General features: G+C 36.5%; 1 protein-coding gene across 1 annotated transcript; it reads left to right on the top strand.

Moving 5' to 3' along the window:
• Positions 1–338: 338 nt before the first annotated feature.
• LOC131168672 (protein trichome birefringence-like 41) lies at positions 339–8,875 on the top strand. The gene is made up of 5 exons (XM_058128295.1): positions 339–745; positions 4,903–5,074; positions 6,737–6,912; positions 7,099–7,257; positions 8,054–8,875. The coding sequence occupies exons 1-5, from the start codon at positions 495–497 to the stop codon at positions 8,358–8,360; spliced, it is 1,065 nt and encodes a 354-aa protein (XP_057984278.1). The 5' UTR covers positions 339–494; the 3' UTR covers positions 8,361–8,875.
• Positions 8,876–11,736: the final 2,861 nt, after the last annotated feature.

The following is an 11,736-nucleotide window of genomic DNA, read 5'->3' as shown; positions in this document are numbered from 1 at the left end:
AGACGCCAAATGGAATTTCGCACATCCCGCCCAAAACTAACTTAATCGAGACCGTCCAAACACCTCACTCTCTCATCATCCGATCGTCGGGTCTGTTGATCCTCCCGCATCGCGTCCCAATCCTCACAGGTAAAATTGACCCGCAAACGCCGTTTCGTTCGCGGCGGTTCAAAGTGGGTCCGGCCCCGCGCGTCAACATCTCACCATGGTCCGGCGGCGCACAGTATCAAATCCACCCAACCCCAACTATTTCCTTTTCCTGCGACGCAAATTCCCTCCTTCCAAACAGTATAGAAGGAAAAAAATAGATATATATACACTTGCGTATAAGAAACTGCATTCGGCGGGCCATTCACTTCTCACCTCACCCCACTCTCTCTCCTCGATGTGTATATATAACGAACTGAAAGGGAGATCAGTGAATCTCATTCCGCTTACATTCTCTCTAAAAAAGTAGAGAGAGAGAGAGAGAGAGAGGGGAGGGGGGAATTGTGATGGGGTGTTGCAATGTGTGGGGCGGTGCGGCGGCTCTGGTGATTATGGCGGTGTGGGTTGCGGAGGGGGCGGCGGGAATGGGGAACTGCAGCTTCTTCGAGGGGAGGTGGGTGGTGGACCGGTCGAACCCCCTCTATGATCCCTCCACGTGTCCCTTCATTGGGCGGGAATTCAACTGCCTCAACAATGGCCGTCCAGATCTCCTCTACCTCCACTACCGGTGGCGGCCTTCCCGCTGCGATTTGCTCAGGTACGGTTCCTGGCTATGCACATTACATATGTTCGGACCAATTTCACACTTCCATTCCCCAAATTATATGCTTTTTTTTTCCCAGTCGATGTTGATTTATTGATTTGGTTTTAAGAAAAACAATCTCGTTTTTCGAAATCGCGGAAATAGTATTTGCAATTTCTTCAATAAGAATGTCACGTCTTCTCATAGCTCTCCTAGCTTTAATTTTTTTATTTTTTGGTGGGGTTACACTTACATTTATGGCGTGAAAGTTTTATGCGCTGCCGACGTTAACGAGGTTGATGAGCACAAGACAAGTTATGGCACATGATTAGCACGTGAGCGTAGGTGCAGTAGGGGCTCATACTCGTACCATATAATTGCCAGAAGAATATAATTTTTTTTTTAATTTAAAAAAAAAAAACAGAGAACTGGAAATAGCCAAATAAAATATGTTATTCTGTACAAAATAAAAATAGTGAAAATTAGGTGATGGGTATTTTTTTAAACGTTATTATTATTATTTTTTAGAAAAATTTGCTGGAGAAAGAATGGTATAAGAAGTAATTGGAATGAATATGACATCAACTAATTTAAGTTATGATAGTGACATGAATTTAAAAAATAGATTTTGATATCGTTGTTGGAAACTTACCGGCGATTAATTCGTTTTCAATATGTAACTTTTGTAGTGCTAATTAAAGTTTTGATCAATTGTATTTTTATGCATGAAAACAATTAAAATGTTTTTTTACTAATTTTGTAAAAAATTAATTTAGCTTATTAAAAAAATCCCATGAAAAATTCATGCATCCGAAAATGGTGGGAGTGATTGGTTGGTGCTCTAATAAAGAAATTGAGGACTCTTAAAAGTTGGAACAGCTCGAACAGCATGGTTTGGTGTCCGAACTTTACATGTACCATTTTGACTTTTTGTGGTTTTTTTAAGAAAAAGAATAATTTAGACTAATTTAAAGAGAAGAAAGGCATAAAATAAAGGTCTAAGGACACGTGGCGCTCATCCAACGGGGTGTCATGGAAAACCAATGAGACAAGGTGTGACGGATATGCAGTATACTGAAACCAGACTGGGCGTCACATGGAGACAAGTGCTTCCTCAATGACTTGGAATTTCCAGCGAGGAGGTGGAGGTGGCTGATTGGCGCACGCGCCTCGCCCCTCCCGAAAGCTAGCGGCCGGGCCTCGTTTCCTACCGACGCATTAAACACAGATTCGCCCTTTTACACGTGAAGGGAAAAACTAAAAAGGGACACCTTTATTAGTGTTGTCGTGTTCACGGGCTCCCCGGTGGGAACCCTTATGCGCCTTCCTCCTCCCACCGAATCTAGACCCAGTTATGACTTAATTTCAAACAGTCCGACAATTAGTCCTCGCTAGCAACATTTCAAAGTGAAAGATACCTTGTTGTGATTGCGTATTGTTTTGTTTTGTTGGCCATTTTTTAGGTCACGTTACCGCACTTTATGAAGTGGTCAAGGCCAGCTCTTCCCAATATGGGATCCTCGACGAATGATTTAATCAAGGATCCTTAATATTTTTATTTAAAACTAATTTTTTTAATTTTTAGAGATATAAAATCACTAATTACGGAAGTACAGCATAATAAATAATGTTAATATTATTATATTAAGAAAAAATTTTGGGAGCCCTAGGCGAGCGCCTCAACTGCCTAAAGGCAGAGCCGACCCTGTCGGTGTCAAGCATGTGCTCTATGTGACTTGTAAACCTATAGAATCTGCCTAGGAAGTGTAAAAGGCTTGATTTTGGCTAATGAGCTTGTAAAGAAAACCCAACTAGAGGATTTGCCAATAACCATCCTACCATGTCTTATCCAGTAAAGAGGGTGTAAGAGTATCAACAACCGTGTGAAATTGTACATCGATCGATTTTATTTATATTTGGAGTTTGGATATAGATTATCATTTTATGCTTGTGCGGAAGTGAATCTAGTTTTGGAAAGGGGCGTTTTGAGTGTTTGATTTTAGAACATGGTTGGTGGCGGTAGTTAGCAATTCAACTCATCTAAAACAGTTTGCTAGCATTTATGTTTTGTCTGTCCTGATGCATTAGTCATAAATGTTACATTCGTCACAAAGGCGTACCAACTAAGTAAAATTGACATTTCCTTTTTGGAATGATTTACATAATAAATAGCTAACTTAGCCATCTTTTTCGTGTCAATATATCTAGCCTTTTTTTTATGCCATTCCATCTAGCCTTCTTTTATGTGCTAATTTAATTCAACAAATGTTTGACTAAAATTTTCATTGATTTTCCATATGATCTAAAATACCATATATTATTTATAGGAGTTAAGAGTTACTCATTTTAACAAGTTAAAACTATGTTTATTCCATTTATAATCAATAAAAGAATAAACATGTGCAAATAAATTCTACTAGTTCAAACTTTCAATGCACCCATTGCTATATAAAATTATTTCATGTAAGTAAAAATTTTGCATAATTCTTTTTGATGAATTTTGTTTTACTTTTTGTTAAATTATTTTAATGCTATTGGTTATGTGTTCACAAGTTCTATCTATTTGAGAAAGTTATATCTTTATCTTAAATTAATTTATTTTAGCACATGTTAAAAAAGGAATTCTATTAAAGCCGGCTATATATATTTGTGTATTATTAACTTTTTTATTTTTTATTTCTAAAAAAAAAACATCATAAGTATCAAATAATGGAAATTTAAGACTAAATTATTTCTTGTACAAGCTAGAATTTAGTAGCATCCCACCTTGACGTATATAAAACACCATGGAATATATCATGTGCCTAGGACATAGGTCGAATCATATATATATATATATATATATATATAAAAGATAACTTGGAATACATGTGGCGATTGGCTGGGCCTTGATTCATCCCAATTATAAGCAGCCTTGTCATTTTGTGGTCTCAATGAAGGTATTTTATAAGCAACAATTTGTGCAAAAGAAAATCGATTGATTTTAAAATTTGTTTGTTAATATCATATGAGGCACATTATAAAAGTTTTTGTTAGATAGTGTTTGGGTATGAATTTGGGTTTTAAATTTGATTTTTGTGAATTTAAATGAAATTCAATGTAATTTTGTATTATATTTTTTGTAAATTCACTCAAATCTAAATTCAAAACTTGAAATCTAAATTGTTGATATCATTTTTTGTTTTTTGTTTTTATTTCTGTACAGTGAAAAAATATATTATAAAAATATGTTTGTTTATATTTTCAATTTTTTGTTTTTATTGTTGATTTTTAGCTATTTGCATAAAAACTGAAAATCAAATTTTATGATTTGATAACTTGTTTTTCGAAATTTTAATATTCAAAAGTAGTTCTTTTTAATTTAATCATTCATTTTATACACATTTAAATATAATAACAATAAAAATATATGTAAATTTTTAAAAATAATTATAATAAAGTAAAATTTGAAAGTATAATAATTAAGTGAAATAATTATAATAATTTTTATTTTTATTATTATATTTTTTAATGTGTATTATTTTTAAATTTTTATTATAATTATATTTCTATAATATCGTTTGATTCAAATATGAAAAATGAGTATTTTTAATTTCTTTAATTTTCTAAATATTAATCAAAAAGTTTTTTGATTTTTTAATTTTTAGTTTTAGTTTTTGATTCTTTAATTTTTTGATAGCAATATCAAACAACTATTAAATTTTTAAGATTAAAAATTTTGACAATTTACACCTATTTTTTAAAATTATGTATGTCTAATCCCTTTAATTATATTTGCCTTTATATGTGAATTAGTTATTAATAAAGCAACTTTGATTTGATGGTGGAAGATGGGCTAAACTAGACTTTTAAAATGATTAGTTTAACCCTATTTATTTTAATTTTATTTTGAAGGTGCTGTGTATGTGGTCTCTACTAGTTTTTCCATTCTCAGGCTTCTCTCCATCATCCACTTCTTCCTTTTCTTTTCTTTCTTTTTATTTTTTGGGGTGGGGGGAGGGGGTGTAATTTTATTTTACATCTTGTGTTTGAATTGTTTTAGGAAAATGCATTTTATAAATATAAATAAATATATATATATATATATATATATATATATTGGATTACGCATCCAGTTTTCACGTGAGATTGATGTAGTGCTTGTATATATGTATGTATGGAAATTAATGCAGATTTGATGGGAGGGATTTGCTGAGGAGATACAGAGGGAAGACGATAATGTTTGTGGGAGACTCTCTAAGCAGAAACCAATGGCAGTCCTTCACCTGCTTGCTTCACGCCGCCGTCCCCCATTCTCCCTACTCACTCTCTTTCCAACGCGATCTCACCACCTTCACTCTCCCTGTATGCTTACCCTCTCTCTCTCTCTCTCTTTCCTTTCCTCAAATTTAATGGATTGGATTGATATATGATAAATTTTTGAGGGCTTATATTAGTTCTTAAAATGAAAATATGAACAAGTGTCCTAAAGAATTGAGTAAATAAATAAATAAAGACAGGGATGGGGAACAGAGCCTAGCTAGTTATAGAACTTCGGCAGCCAACAGAGAACCCAAAATAAAAGAGTGGCTGATAAAATTTCACATCAAAGGCCGACAAGTTGTCACAAAACATCTTTGTCTTGAGCTAACCCAGTGCGGTCCATTCCCTAGCTGCATCCATCTTCTCGATCAAGGGAAAAATAAAAGTAAGCTAGCTGGACGCATGCTGGATGATGCTGCAGCATCTACCACTCTGTCTGAGCTGATCGTCATCATGATCATTGACATGATAACCGCTAAGCTTGCGCTACCAACCATTTGGTGCCTACTGCCTGCATTTGGTATTAACATTAATATTAATGTACCAACGACTATTGGTGTTCTCTCCTCCGTTAAATTATATTTTATGTTTGCGTTATTGAGAATTTTAAATTTTAGATTCATATTTGTGTACATATAATTCAATAAAATTTTCTATCATATTTATAAAAATTCGTATGAGTTCCAAACTTAGAATTCGAACTTTCAAATTCTGAAATGGGACAAATTAATAAAATTGCTTAGCTATTCAAAAATGTTTTCAATGACAAAATGGCATTGGGCATGTCATTATTAAGAGTTTGGAGCTTGTGGGAATACATGGGAAATCTTCCTTGCCCCAAAAGAGATCTGCATTCTCCCTTGTAATGATGCTTCATCACACTGCACCTCCAGGACTAACACAAATTGGGCAATTTTGCTGAATCTAAACTTAAAAAACTACACGGATTCCCAAAACCCCAAATCCTAAAAGGACAGAATTCATGCTCGAGCATTGTCTTGAATTTTTGTGTCCCATCCAAACCCTATTGATATGGGATCCTTTTTCTAGTAGTACTGCTCGGCATTGTCCATCCTATCTGACTCAACTGCTCATTTCGTATTTGTGAGTCATATATATATATATATATATATATATATATATATATATATATATATATATATATATTTGCCATGTTTGTAGGAATTTGATAATTTTTATTTCTTTGTGAATATGATGTATTTGGATATTGGAATTTCAGCATTTGCACAATTTTGCTGGTTGCGTTAACCACTATTTTAATTATGAAATTTCTTCCTTCCTTTTTAGTGTGGGCTAACAACGTAATGATTTGTTATAGAATGGAACATTGTGAAACTGATCTTTGTAATTTTACACACTTGCCCCATTATACTTGTATCCCTAAACATTGGCAGTGTTTCAAATTGTGTTGTCTTTTTCTCTTGGTTTCATTTACTTGCTTGACTGTTGCATTTGTTTTAAGACTTGTTCTTTTAACGACTCCCACCATTGGATTTGGAGCAAGGATGTTCCTACCCTGATCACAATTACTAATTATTATTGCTTAGACTTAATTTCTACATAACTTTTGTGATCTTCAGATTATACTTTTGTAATTATACTTTTCCTGTTGAATGATGTGAGAGTGATTCAAACTTGCTCATCCTATGACTTAGTACAAATTTTTGGTATTGGGTATTGCAGGATTACAAAGTGAAAGTGATGCTTCATCACACTGTGTACCTAGTGGATGTGGTGAAGGAAGATGTTGGGAGGGTGTTGAAACTGGACTCAATTCAGGGAGGGAAGCTGTGGAGAGGGGTGGACATGCTGATCTTCAACACCTGGCATTGGTGGAGCCGAAGAGGACCATCCCAACCGTTCGTTTTCTCAAAATCCCTATTCTTCATTGATGGCTCTGGCTCTGGGTCTCGGTTCCTCTGCTATGCGCTGATGCTCTACGCCCGCGTATAGCAGACGAGCTGAGTTCATTAATTCATTAATTTTCCTATATATAATTGGGCTGCCACTAAGTAAAATGAATTATGGTGACTTTGTTTTTTCAGATGGGATTACATCCAAGATGGAAAACAATTGTTAAAGGACATGGATCGAACGCTTGCATTTCAAAAGGCGCTCAACACATGGGCAGCTTGGGTAGAAGCTAACATTGATCCCACGAAATCAATTGTGTTCTTCCAAGGAATTTCTCCATCCCATTATGAGTAAGTTCTTTGACAAATCCCCTTTTTGGTCTACTGTTCATGTTCCCTGGTGCATTTTTTTTTTCTTGGTTGCTGTTGCTAGGTAATTAAGAATGTTTAAGCTTGACTGATTCTGTTTAGTCCATGTTCGATGCAACTAAAGTATGGGACTGACCTGGTTAGGGGTAAATTAGGGTGGGTTTGTTTCGGAAGAGGGCTAGAGCTGGTCGGTCCTCTTCCCCTTTCCCTCGACCTCTCTCACTAGGTAACTTCAAAAATATTGGAGAGGAAAGGAAATTAAATATGCAGGATTAAACTTTTTTAATGAGAAAGAAAATAAATATCTATGTCAAATTAATGAATAAAAAATTAATTTTACACATCATTAATATTTGATTTTGTTTAATTTTTAATTAAATAAAAAATAATTTTCTACTATTTGATATAGTGACAAGACATAAAGGTCGATTTTATTTTCCTTTCCTAATATAATTTTTTATTAAACAAACTCTAATAATAAGAAGAAGAGGAAAAAGATTTCACCCATGTCTTCATTCTATCCTTATAAACGGTAAATCAAACACAAGAATGTATCCATCCTATATGTATCTAGCTAGTTAAACCTAACAAAGACTGAAGTTGTGAAACAAACAGACCATTAAGAACCTGCCAGTGTGTCTAGATCATTGAAAGTCCAGCCCTAGGAATAATATTAAGAGAGTTGGGCCTAGACCACAAAAGTAACATATTTCTTTACTGTAGTCTTCGGTCGATCATTTCAAATACCGTAATGCAAACGATGTATATATGCATGCAGTGGGAGCCAGTGGAATGAACCAGGTGCGAAGACGTGCATGGGGGAGAAGCAACCATTGAGCGGCACAACTTATCCGGGAGGGTTGCCGCCGGCGGTGACAGTGGTGAAGAGAGTGTTGGCGAGGATGAGGAAACCGCGGGTGGGGCTGCTGGACATCACGAAGCTCTCACTGCTGCGAAAGGACGGACACCCTTCGGTGTATGGGCTGGAAGGGAGAATGGACTGCAGCCATTGGTGCGTGGCTGGTGTCCCTGATACTTGGAATCAGATCCTTTACAATCTTATCCTACAGGCCACGCCGGCTTAATTAATATATTAACCATAGCTCTAGCTAGCTACCTAGTTTTCGTCTACATTACATTTATCCATCCATCATTAACAGAGAGAGAGAGAGAGAGAGATTTTTATAGAATAATGATAGTACGTAAGATTGGTGATGCGTGCGTGCATGAATTGAATGCATGCATGGTTGGGTGCAAGCGCAGTGAATTAAGATTGATATTAGAGACTTATCTACAACAACAATCAGCGGCTCTTCACAAAGCAGTTATACGAAGACCAGTTCAAATATTTTTCAGGATTCTTGATATGCAGTTACACAAAAATCAGTTCAAATATTTCTCAGGATTCTTGATATGCAGTTACACGAAAATTAGTTTAAATATTTCCCAGAATTCTTGATATGTTTGTTTAGATATGTAATCAGTTTCAATTCAAATGTTTAAATTCAAATGTATTTCTTTGTTCCTATCTTTCCATGATTCAATTGTAACAAGAATATATTTTACATCTCTACAAATACACGCTTATACTTGTGTTTAAGGTAAAGTAGCAATTCTCCAAATATTTGAGCATTCTCATGGCATCAGAGCCTAAGTGACCAACGTCTGATTCCAATGGCCTCCTCCTCCTCTGCTCTCGTTCCATCCCCACCCATTTTCTTACTCCTCACTCCTTGATCACCGTCAAGCTAAGTCGTGACAACTACTTACTCTGGCGTGCCCAAATTGTTCCCTACCTTAAAGGCACTCGTCTATTTGGCTATGTTGATGGCTCACTACCGGCACCACCTACTCATATTTTCGAAAGTGACAACTCAACCCAAACCATTCCAAATCCTGCCTTCCACTCTTGGCACCTTTAAGATCAACTCATCTTGAGTGTCCTTACCTCCTCCCTCACGGAAAAAATTCTATCTCATGTAGTTAAGTGCACCACCTCGCACGAAATATGGCTTGCACTAGAACACATGTTTTCCTCCACCTCTCATGCTCGGATCACCAATATACACTTTCAACTCGCTACTCTAAAAAAAAGCCAACCTCTCAATTGTTGATTATTTCCAGCAATTTACCAACCTCACTGATACCCTTGCTGCTATTGATCAACCATTAAACAATTATGAGCTTGTTTCTTTTCTTCTTGTAGGCCTTGGACTGGATTATGACTTCTTTGTCACATCTGTTACGACTAGAGTTGAACCTCTATCCATTGAAGACCTCTATGGTCATCTCCTTGCTCATGAAAAGCGATTGGAGTAGCATCAAGCCACAGTTGATCTAACTGTCACCAATGCCAATTTCACATCCCGCAACTCCACAAATCGTGGTGGTCGTGGCAATCGTGGTGGCTCTCCAAACCACAATGGACGAGGCAATTATCAAAACTCACCATCTCGGAACAACAGAGGCAGGGGGCATGGTCGAAGTTCTTCATCCTCTTCCAACAACTCTCGTCCCGTTTGCCAAGTTTGCAACAAAACGGGTCATGTGGCATTGGAATATTATTACAGGTATGATGAATCTACCAGCGGGATTCCTCTCGAGGCCAAGCATATGTATCAACTTCCCAAAATTCGACTGATGCAACTTGGTACCCAGACTCGAGTACTACACATCATCTTACTTTGGAACTTGCCAATATGAATATTAAAGCTGAAGAATACTCAAGATCTGACACAATTCGTGTAGGCAATGGTAATGGTCTTCCTATTCATTATATTGAACCACTCAAATTTTCACTTCCTCACTTAAAATTCAACTCAATAATGTGTTACATGTTCCCCATATTTGCAAAAATCTGATCTCTTTTCAACACTTCACCAAAGATACTAATACATTTTTTTGAATTCCACTCATCTTATTTTCTTTTGAAGGATCGAGCTACGGGGAAGCTGTTGCTCCAAGGCTTGAGTAACCATGGACCCTATTAAATTTTAGCCACCAAAAATAAAAGTGTTACGTTCGCTTTCTCAAGTGAACACTCCACTCTCTCCTTATGGCATGCTCATATGGGTCATCCTTCGTTTCAAATTGTTCATCACATCCTTCGTCAAATGCAAGTCCTAGTACATCGCCCCTCCATCTCTCAAAAATGCTCTACTTGCTTGCGTTCAAAGAGTTGGCAATTACCCTTATCCGCTTCTTTAACTCGAGTTACAGAACCTTTAGCATTGATCTATACCAATGTATGGGGCCCTGCTCCTATTTGTTCAAACACTGGCAATAAATATTATGTTTCTTTTTTGGATGCATTTAGCAAATATTCATGGCTTTATCCCATTCCTTTAAAAAGTGATGTTAGTCGTATTTTTCTCAAATTTCAATCATATGTTGAACGATATTTTAATACCAAAATCAAAGCTGTGCAATCTAATTGGGACGGTGAATATCGCTCACTTCATAAATTTTTTCAAGATTAAGGTATCATTCATCGTATTTCTTGCCCTCATACGCACCAACAAAATGGTGCTATTGAGCGCAAACATCGCCACATAGTGGAGACGGTTCTTGCCTTATTATCCCAAGCAAACGTTCCTCAAAATTTTTGGGACGATGCTTTTCTCACGGCCTGTTACTTAATTGATCGAATGCCCACTCCCACACTTCAAAATCATAATCCATATGAGGTTCTTTTCAAATCACCACCCGACTACACTTTTCTCAAGATATTTGGTTGCACTTGTTGGCCTAACCTCCGACCATACAATGCAAACAAATTCCAACCTCATTCTCTCCCGTGTGTCTTCCTCGGATATAGTCCTTTACACAAAGGATATAAGTGTCTCCATGTTCCCTCTCGCCGTGTCTATATCTCTCGTGATGTGCAATTTGATGAATTTAATTTCCCTTTCAAAAACAGCATAGTGTGCCACTCTCCTCCATCTCACTTCCATCATGGTCATCTTCTGAGTCTATCGGATACAAGGGTCTCGACAGCAGCAACTCCTCAAAGTCATCCCTCAATGGGCCATACAGACACCCCTCACCACAGCCAGCTCCCATGTGAAACAAATACACCCAGTCCAGAGCTCTCTGTAACCTCACCTCATGCCACCGACGCAACCTCTTCTCTGCACTCAGAAAACTCAAAAAAGTCTTAACAATTTTATTTCAGAAAACCCAACCTCTTCTTTGCACTCAGACAACTCTCCTTCATCCAGCACTGATGCCCAAATATCATCAGTACACCCAAAGATCACCCGGTCCAAAAATAATATCCAAAAACCCAAACATCTTCCTAAAGACATGATCATTTGTTCTGGCTGAAATGTGCATATTTAATTTTCCTAAGGGTCCATTATAATTTTTTTTTTCTTTTAAATTGAGAGGCTTTAATTTGTTGGATATTTTGAAGTTTTGATATGATCAAATATATAATTCTACGCACTTTTGAGGCCTTCT

The sequence above is a fragment of the Malania oleifera genome, chromosome 1 (assembly GCF_029873635.1).
Source record: "Malania oleifera isolate guangnan ecotype guangnan chromosome 1, ASM2987363v1, whole genome shotgun sequence".
Classification (NCBI taxonomy): domain Eukaryota; kingdom Viridiplantae; phylum Streptophyta; class Magnoliopsida; order Santalales; family Ximeniaceae; genus Malania; species Malania oleifera.
Note: the sequence above shows the minus strand (reverse complement) of the source record. Positions and strands in the feature narration are given on the sequence as shown.